This window comes from Paralichthys olivaceus, chromosome 23, assembly GCF_024713975.1.
Source record: "Paralichthys olivaceus isolate ysfri-2021 chromosome 23, ASM2471397v2, whole genome shotgun sequence".
Taxonomy (NCBI): domain Eukaryota; kingdom Metazoa; phylum Chordata; class Actinopteri; order Pleuronectiformes; family Paralichthyidae; genus Paralichthys; species Paralichthys olivaceus.
In genome coordinates, this window is record NC_091115.1 from 11,331,028 (window position 1) to 11,345,163 (window position 14,136).

The following is a 14,136-nucleotide window of genomic DNA, read 5'->3' on the forward strand; positions in this document are numbered from 1 at the left end:
TCTTTTCATTGGTATTCATGAAATGTATTGTAAACATGAAAATCCAGATATTTGACTGTGAAAACTATTCAAATCATATTCAGACATAAACATAATACAATGAGTAAAAGCCTCATCAGTCAAGTTTTTACAAATCAAATAATAATGTAATTTATAGCTGTATTTCTTTATACATTTTAAATTCTATACTTGTTACTAATATTAAGTCGCATAATATTTTTATAATTTCATCCTTTTCTGCTATTTAGGTTCTTTTTTATTCATAAACCCTTCTCTGGACAAAAATATGATAAACTATGTCATTAAGTTATGTTTTTACATATGAGTGTATTTTCATTTTTTATTTCTATATGTCGTTATATATTTCAATGTCAATACTTGTTATTAATATTCATTTATATACTTTTTTTTCTCCAGCTGGTTAGATTTATTTTTTATTCATAAATCCATTGCTCTTGGAAAATATGATGTACTATGTCATTAGCAACAACAGCCCCCATGACACATGAGCTGAGTCACACATGAAGAAACCCAGACAAATATGAAAGTCAAGAAAATACACGTCACAGTGTCGGGTTAACAAACAAGAAATCACCTGAGAGCCTGGTCAACAGGAAGAAAAAAAAAGGGATGTATCCAGTCGCAGACTGATGCGACGCCCTCCTCCTGCTGTGATCTACAGAACAGGCCCTGAGGCAGTAATTAGCAGTAAGCTGTAAGTATTCATTTATCGTTCGTAGCTTGTAGACTCGCTTACAGACACAGCCCCTCGGACGTACGTTCCCGGCAGAAGAAAGTTCTATCTCGCAGTCAGACCAGTGAGGTGGAGAGAGGGGACTGTCGTCCATGTAGAGGATCATGGGAAACGTAAAGGACACGCGTCGGGCATTTGGCAGCGTCGACATCCACCAAAGAAAAGTTGTTGAAAGAAATTAGATGGAAAAGGGGGAAGAGGCTGCTGTGTTTATAATTTAATTCAACTGTGTGCTTTTATGTGTAAGTGCAGACTGAATATGTAATGTCTCAATTCATATGAGCACACTCTTCCCGCCCCCCGACACCCTGTGTCCGCACTCCCAGGGGATGTAAAACATGGGGAGTGAGTGACGGCTGAGCTGACACATACAGTATGAGCTCTTGAAGATTTATAAGGGGCGAGATGGTAAGGATGACTGGTGGGGCTTATACCAAGTGATTGGTGCGCTGGCCTTGCTAACAATCCCGCTCTGCGAAGAGCGTTGCCATACTTCAACACAAGGGTCTGATGGCTCATTTGAAAGCCAGATGCGGTGCATGGAGTTATTCTCCCGAGCGAGCGCCCCTCTTCACGAACACTTAGTGAGGAGTTGATCTTCAGCTGAACGATTTCGCATTGAACCAGCAGAAAATGTAACAACAACTGATTTCTATTCAGCCCTCCTGAACAAAACGAACTTCCTGCGTCAGAATGAGAAGACACAAAACGTCCGAACACTTCAGATGAACGCAGGTAGTGTTTTAAATGTGACTGCTTTTCATTGCGTCTGTATGTGCTTATCGAGCACTTCTCCAGAGAACTTTAGTGGCCTGTTTCTCACTCAACCCTGGATTAATTATAAAAAACACAGAGAGCAAGATGCACAACAATGGTGCATCAATAACCTCTGACGTTATCAACTTCTCAGAACCTTGGAACACCTGGGTCCACTTCATCACCTCGAGCCTGTGGATTTATGAACGCGGTGTGCAATGGATTCTGGGCAGGAGAGACGTGTGGATAATGCAGCTTCATTAAGGGAGAGCATCACGCTTGCCTGAATGCATTATGGCATCTGTATGAGCTATATGATCCGGGATATTAAATATTTACAGTCAATGTATGCATATGGGATTACTCCTGCACACGGGCACACGCGCACGCGCACGCACACACGCACGCGCGCGCGCACACACACACACACACACACACACACACACACACACACACACACACACACACACACACACACACACACACACACACACACACACACACACACACACACAGAACTAAGTCATCTTTGGCTGCATTAACATCCACTCTTTAGCTCAGTTATCAAGCATTAAGCTGAAAATTTGATATTAAAGATTACATAACCTTAATTTTGATCTGCGTTGAAAGTGTATATATATGTGTAAAAAGTATTTCAAATTAAATGCAATCTCTGTGTGCGTGAAAATGGATTTTCCTTGTTGAGGAATCCAGCAGGGAAGGAGGCCAAAAAAGCAACATTATGCAAGGTTGATGGATGGAAAACTTACTGTAACTCTGCTACAGCCAGAGCATGACACTTTGCATTATTTTTATGCTAATGCGTGTTGCTCGTCAGCTTCGTTTCCCCCTGCAGGGAAAATACAAGCATTCTTTGTATTGTATTTCGGCTTGTCACACTGCAAGACACAAACCCACTCTCTGTTTTCCTGCGTGTGTAAACCCACAAAGAAACAGTTTTGATACCAGCCGCTCTGGAGAGTGAGCACCGCATTAATATTTCCAAAAAATCACAGTGCCCAAGAAAAGAAAGAGGAAAAAAAGGAGGGGGAGAGAGGATGAGAGGGGGGGAAAATGAAAGAAAAGACACAGACACTCCTCGTTTGGGACTTTGGGTTCTCATTCTCTATCTCACACTTTGAAAGCGATGGCTTGACAGTTGGAGCAAGCTGCCTCAATAATGTTCAAGCTCTGACACACGACGACGGGGAAAGCTGCTTTTCTAACTCGACATTTTTAGCTCTGAATTGTGAAGGTAGACAAATTATTTACATGTCCAATAATGTCAAAAAAAATATCCGTGTTGCTTTCCACCAGACACTGTCTGAAAATTGCCTAATTCCAATCCTACCTTTTTATCTTTTCAAAATAAAACCTCTGAAATGATGTGATTGTTTATTTTTGGATACATCATATGTTCACTTGTCATTTTCATTTTCTGTTCCAGAAAATAACAGCCGTTATTTCAATAGATGTTACTTGGTAACAACATTTCCCAAAAAAACAGATGACAGGAGGCTCCGAGAAACACCGAAATGAAAAAATGAAAAACTCCACAATCTGGACCGAGTTGATTTGTGATTTGTGTTGAGGAACAAAACAGAGCGACGATTCATAGCAAATCTGTCATTCATGTGAAACTGAGATTATAAGGAATGGGATCATGCATTTTGATGCAAGGAAAGCAATCACACAGCAGCTGAAAAATCTCAATACTGAATTAGAAATTGGAGATTACTAGGATGGAAAAAAAGGTATTTGTAACCATCACCAATGTGAATAAGAATAGACGGAATGCAAAAGTTGAAAAAAGTCTGTGTGAACAGTAGCATAAAAAAAGCGCAGCGGCTGCAGCCTCCAAACCACCACACCCGAAGAGCAGCAGCCCACCTCAGGCTGCGTCTCCTATCTGTCTGCCCTCTCCTCCTCCGCTCTTTTTGATAAGGCCACAGCCCATGGTCATCAGTCTGCATGTGCCTGTATGTGAAAGAATAGAGCTCCCCCTGGACACTGCTGCAGTAGCGGCTAACTTGCTAACTGGCTGTTGGAGCTGACATGACATGTTTCCCCAACAGACCACGGCCCCCTCCTCCTTTCTTCCATCCCTCCATGGATCAAATCAAACCAGTGGGCTGATGCATGGTAGCTCTGGTACTGTTTAATAGCCCAGAGACTGAATGTGGTTCTTACTGTTGTCTCCATCACTGCCTGATTCACTGAAACTATTCCTCATATGCAATCTACCCATGGGATGTGCAATCCAGTGAGATGGGAGTAATTTTTTGTCGCTTGCAAAACAGCTTTAAAGATGTGAGACTGCTGGTTACGTTTAGCAAATGTCTTGTATTCAAATGTGTAAAAGTACTGACGGTAAAAGTTTTAAAAGTAGAAGTCATCCTTCTGTTGTGTTGTTTTTACACATACTACAAGATGGACAGTACATGTTTCTAAAGAACTCATATGATACATATACATTATAGGCTCATTATTACTAATGCAGAAATGTTGCTGGATTAGTAATTATCGTATTTGCTGTATATAGGATAAAGTTTATTGAGGAACCTGCAGAAACAGTCACACAAAATCAATTCAAAAATGGAATTAGTACCTAATATCTGATTTTAATCCCGGTTACCCTAAGATTCTAGTAAAATGCACTTAAATTGTTTATTCCTTATACCATTACTGATCAAATGTAAGTAGTTTCTACTAATTAGAAGTAGAATACACTTTAGTTTGGTAGTAATGCAGTGGGTTAATAACTCTTACGTTAAATATACTGGGTTTCACAAGTATTTTCTCCTTCGTCTTTTTCAGCAATCAGTTTTTACTGTTAAATGAATGGCTTAGAAAAATCTTGAACGCCAGTTGTTGTGTCTGTAGCTTGAAACAAAGTAAAGAATGAAACTAGTTCCTGCAGAAGAATTATGAAAATTGAGGCGTTTAAGAAAATACTTGAAAATGCATATTAAATTAAATAGGTAATATTGATCAGATAAACACAACAACATTTTAAATAGACTGTAATTTATATATTATTGATGTATTTATGGCTCCTAGTGATGAACCTACAGAGAATCATCACTTGCAGCTCATCATTCAGGTTATTGATGATTGGTTTTACAGGACAAAACATTTTAGTAGCTCTTTTAGTTTCCATAGCTCTGCTAGCACCTCAGGATATAGTAGGGAGAAGTAATGAACATTGTATAATAATAATTTAAAACATTAAATAATCTTACACTGCAAAGTAATCTAAAGTAACCGAACAAATGTAATGGAGTAAAAAGTACAGTTTAAGTAGAAGTTGACTATAAAATGTGATGCAATGGATATTTATTTAAATAAGGTACAAATAATTGGACTCGTTTCTTAGTCAGTGTGCATTCCACCACCGTGTGTTGCTGCATCATTCTTCCCCTTTTCCACACACCGATTTCTCCACCATCAAAGTATCACCTGCGGGCTTCAGCCTCGGCAAACTGGTCACCTGCGAGGCTTTCATCAATACCAGCCTCCGAGCGAAAACAAAAAGACCAAACACATTCATCTCAGGCAGCGACAACCCCCGCTGAGCTGCCACCGCAACCACAGTCGCCCTCAACAAGCTCCACTAAGTCTCTGGAGCTCGCCCCAGCTCTTTCTGCGGCTCCGTCACTCCTTCTTGCTGAAGGCGAGAGGAGGCAACTCTCGCCTTCTCTCTAATCTCTCGCCCTCCTAATAAGAATCAATATCAGCGCTCTTAAAAGTCATCAAACACAGAGGTAAAAAGGCTCAAGAGCATGAAATTGCAGATGGGAGAGGGTGTACTTATGCGATAGGGCTGCGATATGGGCCTCAAATGGGTAGAGCCATCAAAGACATGAGAGAAAGAGAGAGTGAGAGAGTGTTGCATGTGTGTGAGAGAAAATGAGAGAGAAGGGGGAAAGGCAAAGAGCAGAAGTAGAGAAGAAAAAATAAGTGATGGAGAAAATGAAAGGGTCAGAGAGAGCATTCCACGCTGCAAAGATGTCATTCTTTAAAGGTTTAGTTTTCTCTCTTCCGATCCAGTCCCTTCATGGACTCATGCGTCAAACAGTGCGGCTGCGGCAGGCTTATCATGTCACAGGCTTATCTCCCATTTCTCCCCTCCTCAAAACAGCAAAATGCACGGAGAGACACCGGAAGACGTGACAACATGGGGGCGGCTCGGTGGGATCAACGGTGCCACAGCGGCCCGCTCTGTTTTCATTACCGCACGCTGCCCTGGATGCCGGGTGAGAGCGTTGATGGAGCTATGGATTATCCTGCATGCATGGGATGACCGATGTGAACAGAGACTGAGGCATGAAGGACACAGATCGTGTCAGCCAAGGCAAAAGGCAAATTACAACAGAGAGCAGACCTCAAGGACTCAAGTAGATTAAAATTGATTGAAAACCCATTTGTGGCATTTGGGGTCTTCTATGTCAACTCTCTCTCGCTCGCTCTCTCTCTCTCTCCGAATAAACAAGAAAAACACATTGCATTTGTGAAGACAAGCATCTCATAATCAGATTTGCATGGCAATAATATCAAGCTGTGGGATTTTGTAATATAAACTGCAATAAAAGGTGTGTGTGTGTTTGTGTGTGTGAGAGACAATATGGAAAGGAAACAGTTAATTACAATCTGACATAGAAAATATGCACACACAGATGTGCCTATGTTCAAATGCATGTATAATATGTGAATATATTAAACTCTCAGAACAAAAACAATATCCACCCCCACACACATTGTAAAATTAAAACCCTGCTCATAACATTATTTGGTGTTATGGTATTTTTAACACATACATTTTTAAAAACATTATTATTGGGACTGATAGTGATTGCAAGCATGCAAACTCATCAAGATAGTTGTCTGCACTCATTCCTTCAAAGTATTTTAAATGGAAATAAATACTGTGTCATCTCACATTGAAAAGTAAAAACAAAAATGTAATCTATTGTCTGTCAATAGATTTCTCAACATCCTATAGGACCAAAACGAACAACTCTGACAAGCTGTAAATGTAAGAAGCTTTCATGTTGTCCATCAGTATCCAACTTGCACTCACAAATTTTAATACAATGTGTCACCACTTTAAATTGCTTATGCATTTGAAATGTGCTCCACGCAAAAAGAGCCTTTCCTCGCCTTCAGCTCGTGACAGCATCACTTTTCATACTTTCTATTCTGCTGTATCACAATGTCCCCGATGACATATCAACAGTATGTGAATGAATATAATTTTCGGGGATTTTTTTTCCCTCAGCAGATGATTGTGGCGCGAAGCCCTACGACTGCCATCCACCTGCGCAGGTCTCTAAAAACCAGCTGATAAGCTTATAAGCTCTCTTCAGAAAAACGAGGAGAATCAAGCCTGAACAAAATGCCACAGTGCTCCGCAAACCCCCGTGGTGACAAATGCCTCCTGATACCATCTGTATACTGTGGTTTTATGCAATATCTGTATGACTTATTCACCAGGAAAAGAGGCACGAGTGGGGACAGCAACCTGACTGGTGCGTCTACAAGATCAGATTTTTTTCTGCAGGACATAGACAGAGCACACAAGTCTCAGTGTGACGCAGTTTGGTTAAAGGAGGAAAATGAATACAGAGAGTCTCGTGTCACCCAAATGGCATAACCCTCTGTCCACTCACACATTATGTCTTTCTCCACAGGATGTTCAGCTGGTAAAACCGGCCACACAGGACATCCACATCTGTCATTACAAACAGAGTTATAACCACCCACTCCCACCCAAAGCTACGGGTCGCACCAAGTGGGAGAGACTCGGCGACGGCACCCTGTGAGGCAGTGGGCTCGTGATGAAGACGTCAGGAAAAAAGATGTGGGGAATCCCAGAGTCAAACGATCATTCATTTGCATCTGGAGGTTTTGAATTTCAAACATTCCCAGAGCTGTCATGAGGGTAGGTTGATGACTAGAGGAACAATCCAAAAGCTCAAGAGAATAAACTCCATCCCATTACATTATATATGTAAAAATGTCATGGTAACAACTAATTTTTCCTTTATGGGTTGAACAAAATTCTTCCCCCCCGTAAAATAATTTTTAAAAAAATATCGTAAAGCAACCTGACATTTTGGTAAAAATAAAAATGCTTTCACAGGACAATGACAGTATTTAGATTTAATACAGGAAAACTGATCTTTGTGAGTATTTAGACAGGTGAGTAAAAAAAATACATTTACAGTTAAATGGCATAGTAGCTACACTTCAGTAATTACCTCCTTAACCCACATTTAATATTAGTTATTTAAATGTATTATAATTAACTACCAACAGTGTGTGGGGGGTTATTTATTCTATTTACACTTTACATTAGAGAATACAAGACTTACTGAACATATGGATATAGACGGCTCATTTAGGACATTTTGGACACTGGTGTTAGTGGTATTTTCCGGGTTTGGGTTAATTAATCTTTAATCTAATTGCAGATATTTTCTGCCATTGAAATCTTCAAATAGTGTTTATGAAATATGAACCCATCTGTTCGTAACAGTTTATGAACGTTTCAAAAACTGCCCTGTGTGGCGCTTTGTAGGTTCATCCACCTAAAACAGCCAAACCCTAACTGCCCTCAGAGTAATGATGCGATCTGGCATTGGACAATGGCACAAGTCACTTAATTTCCATCACAGGCCTCAATAGCAACATGATTCAGTGTAAAATGCCTTCAGAAAAACATGCTCATGTTGGAGTAAAGCCAGGTTGTCCCTTACCGTCCACACAGGCGGGCCGGGCTCTTGTAGTTCCAGCGATCTGGCCCTTCTTACAGGCGCAGCGGGCCGTCTGCCTGGCGATGGTCCGCCGTGGTTGGCTGCTGTCCCTGTCCAGCGTCACAATCTCACATGTCCCGGCTGCCAGCTGGCCTGGAAATGACATTGCACCACAGGATGCGAGGTCAGAGAGATGAAATCACAAACAGGGCAAAATAAACTAGTCCGTCTCTTCTGTTAGATTTGTAGTGTGTAAGCACTGTGGTTCGGTTTTTTCTTTTTAAATCCTTTGTAGGTCAGTTGGCAAGACACGGCACTCAAATCTCCATGTTGAAAACATTGTCTCGCTGCAGAGCCAGACACAAACGCATATGGTGTTTGTGCATTTGATTTTCAATAGCAGGACTTTCATGTACGTTCTCAGTGGTTCAGTGTTTCCTAAATGTGCCTGATTTATCATCAAATCCATACATATCTCCCATGGAAAAATGTTCAAAACCAAAAATCCGCCTGCCTGATCCAAATCCACACCAAAATTTAATGGGTTCCACCTCCCACCAAGTTACGTGAAATTCCATTTTGTTGTTTCTTGTGTTATTTTGCTTACAAACAAACGGGGTGAAAGCACAACCTCCTTGGTGGGCGTGATAAACCAAACTAACAAAATAATTAGGATCAGGATATATATAATATATCTGTAGTGACATAATATTGGCTCTTAACGACTTAGTTAAGTTAGTCAACAAACAAACAAGCTAAAGCTACTTTACAAAATGAACAACGAGCTGGTTAGTCGAGGTTAGTCACCATTAGTATCAGGTTATACCAGAGCAAAAATCCAGTTAGTGTACTGAATAAAGTAAAGGTGTGTTTTATTTCTAATTATTTCAACTATAAGTGGAATATGTTTTATTTATTCTCTAAAAAGTTACATAGTGTGACTTTGATGACTTAGACTTAAACCCTGAACATCTCCAGGGCAGCCGCTGAGGAGCCGACACTCAGGAGCCGACACTCAGGAGCCGACACTCAGGAGCACTGACATGATTGGACGAGACAAAATGACAATGGTGACAAAATAACTTTACATTTCAGCTACCTAAAGACTACCCACAAGCTAATTCCCATTAAGGGCCACATCCTATCAGCCCACCTCTTTGAAGGTAATGTACCCATTAGCCACGAATGAAACGCATGAATACTGATGAACTTTGTAATTGCTGCCAAGCTTCCTCGTCTTACACACACATCCTCCATGTATTCAATCGGGTGACCTTTGGCCCTGTAGCCGGGGTCCTTGCTGCTTGCAAATTAACCTTTGCTTCAGTGCAGGGGCCCTCGGGTGCCATCGTTGAGAGGCTTATCAGGATCTAATTGTGATTGGCAAGAGGATGGAAGTTGTGATTAAATCTGGACTTGAGTCCCGGACACTCGGGTGGCTGGCTTAATGAACTGAGCTGCGAGGGGTCACACCTGGGGTAATGGGGATCTATCGGGATTCATCTACACACTGGGACCTGTGGTGGCCGTGGCAATGCATGGAGACAATACCCACGAACAGTAATTATATGTTAATGCCACGTCTACGTATTCATACCCATAAACAGTTCTTTACATTGAAAGAATAATGCACGATATATATTTATATGTTTTGTCTGTGGTATTTGCCGGTACTGACTCATTCTGCTATGGTTACAGTTGGAATAATGTCAGTAAGTAAACAAGGAGACTTGGGCTTGAACAACAATAATATTATTCTTCATTATTCTACTGTCCCAAAAACACTGACTTATCGCCACACACACACTTGTGCAAAAGATGCACGGATATCATTAAAGTACCAACCACAAAACAGCTGGCCTGTGAAAACCATGCATCTCCAAAATGTCAACCATTAATGAGCCAAGAAAATTAGCTCATTATCAATTTTCAAATTGGTTTTTAAATGGTTTATTAAGCTTTAGATGTAGGATAATTTTTTAATCCCAAAAAGAATCACGTACGTCTTCAGTTTATCTAAGAAAGAAGATTAATAGAATGTGAGATTGTTTTTTACTGTAATAATAATTTCTTCTTGCAACTGTGCTGTAATTGTCAGCCTCTTGTGACGACATTGTCTTGAGTGAAGGTGCGTGGGAGTAAAAATTGTTTTTGAATTATCTGCCTCTACTGTAATGTCTATTACTTCACATAAACAATACACAGTTTTTGTGAATCAATAAACACAACTCTATAACAAAGATGTTTGACTCAAGATGTCTTAAAGGTCAGTCAACTGAATATTAACCCTTATGGCCACCACACACTTTAAAGAAGTGTAAACACACAAAAGACCTTTTCTAGAGTCAGTGTTTGGTTTGTCTGTTGCGGGGCTACTGTAGAAACATGGCGGATTCTGTGGAAGGGGATTCACTCCCTATAAAATAAAGGGCTCATTCCAAGGTAATGAAAACACAATGATTCTTAGTTTCAGGTGATTACACCCTAATGAAAACATAATTATGAATATCATATTCAATTTCTACGAATAGATCCAACTAAATCGAATTCGTCCCTCATCACGAGAAGACTTTCTTCAAAACTGCATCCCAGGAAATGCCACCTGTGTATTTTGAGATATCGAGACCGAATCACCAGCACTTTTCCTTTTTATCTTTGCTTTTTTTCTCCTCCATTCCTTCTCACTTAACTCCCTTCTCTTCTGGCAACTCCTCTGTCTTCTGCTGGTGATGCTGGATAATGACTTGTCATGCGAGCCCCTTTGTGTGTTTCTGAATCTGTTCATGTGTGCGTGTTTACTTCCTGCGTCTTACCCCACCCACCCACCCACCATCTCTGCTGATGTTCTACCATCGGGCCTGCTTCCTGCTTCCTCTCTTTGTCAGTTCCTTCTCCTTTGGAGCTCCTCCACTGTGAGAAGCTGAAACGACTTTTTGGATGTCTGAGGTAATCGCGCGGATGGTTGTGGCGCCCAGGTAGCATGTGTGAAGTCGACGAGCTCAAAGACGGTGACTGATTTGACGGCGCGATTCGTGAGTCGATGGAGCTCATTACTTGCCTGGATTTCATCAAACGGCGGCCTTGTTTTTACTGTCACAGCTGTAGCTGCTGGGAAAACAGAATTGTTTTCATGTTGTTGTCTTGCATTCTATATTGTCTTCTATACAGCTACACTGACTTCATGGACGTGATAAAGAATCCTCTAATTTTAAACCCAGTGTATAAATAAAACAGTTTCGCTCAGTTGCACTGGATTTACTGGCAAAGTGTATATAGGTCAATATTAAGAATGGTATAAAAAAAATTGTGTTCCTATTCTTCTTATGTTATAGCATCCATGGTCATTAAGGACCAAGGACCAAGTAGCTTATTATGGATTCTATTTTTGCTATCAATGACTGTATCTTCAAAGTGGTATGGACTAGAGGAGTACATAATATTTAAATGTTTAATTAATATACATGTACTTCCAGTGGAAGGTTGAAATCATTCCAATTTCAGTTTTAAGCTACAACCAAATGAAGTTGAGTTTGTACTTGAGCAAGAATAATGATTTTGGTCCAAGTCATGAATATTCAACAACACTCAACGTCTGCAGCCCTGTGAGGCTTAAGGATCACGGTGCTCTGAGCTTAATGCTAATTTGAACATGCTAACATGTTTAAATTAACAATGCTAAAATGCTGATGTTTAGGGGGCATAATGTTTACCATGTACAGCATCTTAATTTAGTGTGTTAGCATACTAATGTTAGCTGAGTAGCACGAACCAGAGTGCACAGCTGAGGTGTATAACACAAGAATTGGCCCCAGAAGAAAAGTCATCGGATCATCAAAGTGATCAGCGTTCTCCCTCTAGATTCCAGGAATATTGGAAGCTTGGGACCAAATAATCCAATCAACATTTAGATATTTCAAAATGAAAACCTTGGCCTGCTGGTGTCAGTGCATCCTAGATTGTGCATCAGTATCATGACACATTTGAATTAATCTGTCTTGTCTTGGTATCCAAGTGCACCACACAGGAATTTTGTGAATAGATATAGGAAGAGCAGAGAATATTTTGCTACCTACCAATGCCTAGTACTTGAAGTGAATATTAATTATATGAGATGATATAGACATCAGTCTGGAGAGAAAGAGAATTATTTTTAAACTTGGTTTCAGCTGCAAGCGTTCAAGCTGTCTGCAGTCTTTCCAGATATTGTGTGAAAGAACTTGAGGACAAGCTGGTGTCAGTCCTCCAATAAAGTTAGTTGATTTCATTCCTTCTGCTCTAAAACAAAACATATTCCTCTTTCACTGCCCTGGAGGGATCTGTAGAAAAGGTTAGAGAGTATCAGGATAACACAGCTCCAACAGGCCACTTTTTCAGAGACCAGAAAACACCCACTGCACTTGTGCATGGTGTTTTCCATCAACAGTTTTTACACATGCAAAGATGCAGGACGCAGCCCGGTCTCAACACAGTCATCCCGTGAAGAAATTGGACGGTGAAGAGAGGAAACACTAATCTTGTTTCCTGGAATCGACTCATGAATAGTGGGAAAAATCTTAAACTGGCAGGTGCTCTCAGAAACTAACCCAAAGATTGTAGCAGTCGTGCTATGATTTATCATCACCCTTATCAGCTTCTGTTGTCGAGCAGTTGTCAGCTTGGTCGGCCAAATGGCTGATTAAAATGTATGTGTGGGCACCCTAGAGTGAAATGAAAGCTCTGACTGTGGCAGAAGATGGATTTATGCGGCCGAGCATGTGGCTTAATACAATGTAATGTTATTGACGTGCTCCTTTGCTTTATTATTTTTCCTCCTGCTCCTCAGCACATTACAGCTGCTCTGGCATCCACGACCATTTGACAAATGTCCAGAGCGGCTACAACAAAGGGAAACATGACATTTTACCCACTTCTTCCCCTTGTATATTGCCCAGATGTCTGAGAGCATTTCAAGAGGATCCTCTACTTAAACCTGCTTCTAAGAGACTCAATCTGCTGATTCCAATGCTTAGATATGTATATGTGTGGTTATGGCTTGGTGGGAGGAGGAGGTATAGGTTTCTTTTTTTTCGTGTCTTTTGAAAAGCTGCAGCATGCTGGAGTCAAGCTGGGATTGCATACTGTGCTGCACAAGAAATCGCCTTTTTTTTCCCCTATGTGTCCTTCTAAATCTGACAAAAACATTCAGTCTGCCATGAACTACTCAAGATACAGAAGTGCAATTCAACAGAATGAGTTTTTAATTAGTTGTGAATTTACAGTAAAATGTGTAGCAGTGTGCTTGTGAAGGGTGAAGGCTCCCACCCAAAATAAAATGCAGAGAAATGTTTGCTAATAGTAAATCAAGACCACATCTCGAAGACCCTCAGCAGTAAATTAAATGTTTTTCACTCTGAGTGAGTGCGATGTACTTGCTATCAGTTGATACTGCGATGCAATTACCACGCCATTACATGATATAATAAACAGGGGTAACACAAAACTACTATCTTCATCTGAATCAGTTAATTTCAGCTAAATATTTGTATTCAGATTCATATCAGACTCATCTATGCTGCTTCATTTCATATTAAATTGGTTTCCTCTGATATTTTCTACACATAATGAGATTTATATCGCTGTTGATTAAAATCTGAAAAGCTCTCCTGGCCACGTTGCACGCACTCTTTAGAAGGTCCCTGACTTTAGTTTATTGTATCTACGTTTCAGCAAAACGCAGGTAACAAGGAGCAGATTTTTCTATGTTTTCCATGTAGGTTCAGGGGCGTTCGTTTGCAGTGAACAATGGAGACAATTCTATCCTCAGGAAGTATAAGTCACATTTAATCTAATATGTGTATCTTATCAAAATCAATTTGACACAAATTGCAGCAA

The 14,136-nt window shown here is 40.4% G+C and overlaps 1 protein-coding gene across 4 annotated transcripts in view; it reads right to left on the minus strand.

The window, feature by feature from the left end:
- Positions 1 to 14,136, minus strand: part of tafa5a (TAFA chemokine like family member 5a) — a 205,997-nt gene that overhangs the window by 42,690 nt on the left and 149,171 nt on the right. For 3 of the 4 annotated variants that reach the window (XR_011240184.1, XR_011240185.1, XM_069520119.1), the window contains exon 2: positions 8,269 to 8,418. Coding sequence is in view for 1 of the 4 variants with exons in the window: in XM_069520119.1 (XP_069376220.1) it covers positions 8,269 to 8,418 (150 nt within the window). In the remaining 3 variants the exon portion in view is untranslated. Of the gene's footprint in view, positions 1 to 8,268; positions 8,419 to 14,136 lie in introns of those variants that run through there. The other variant, XR_011240186.1, reaches the window with a different exon arrangement.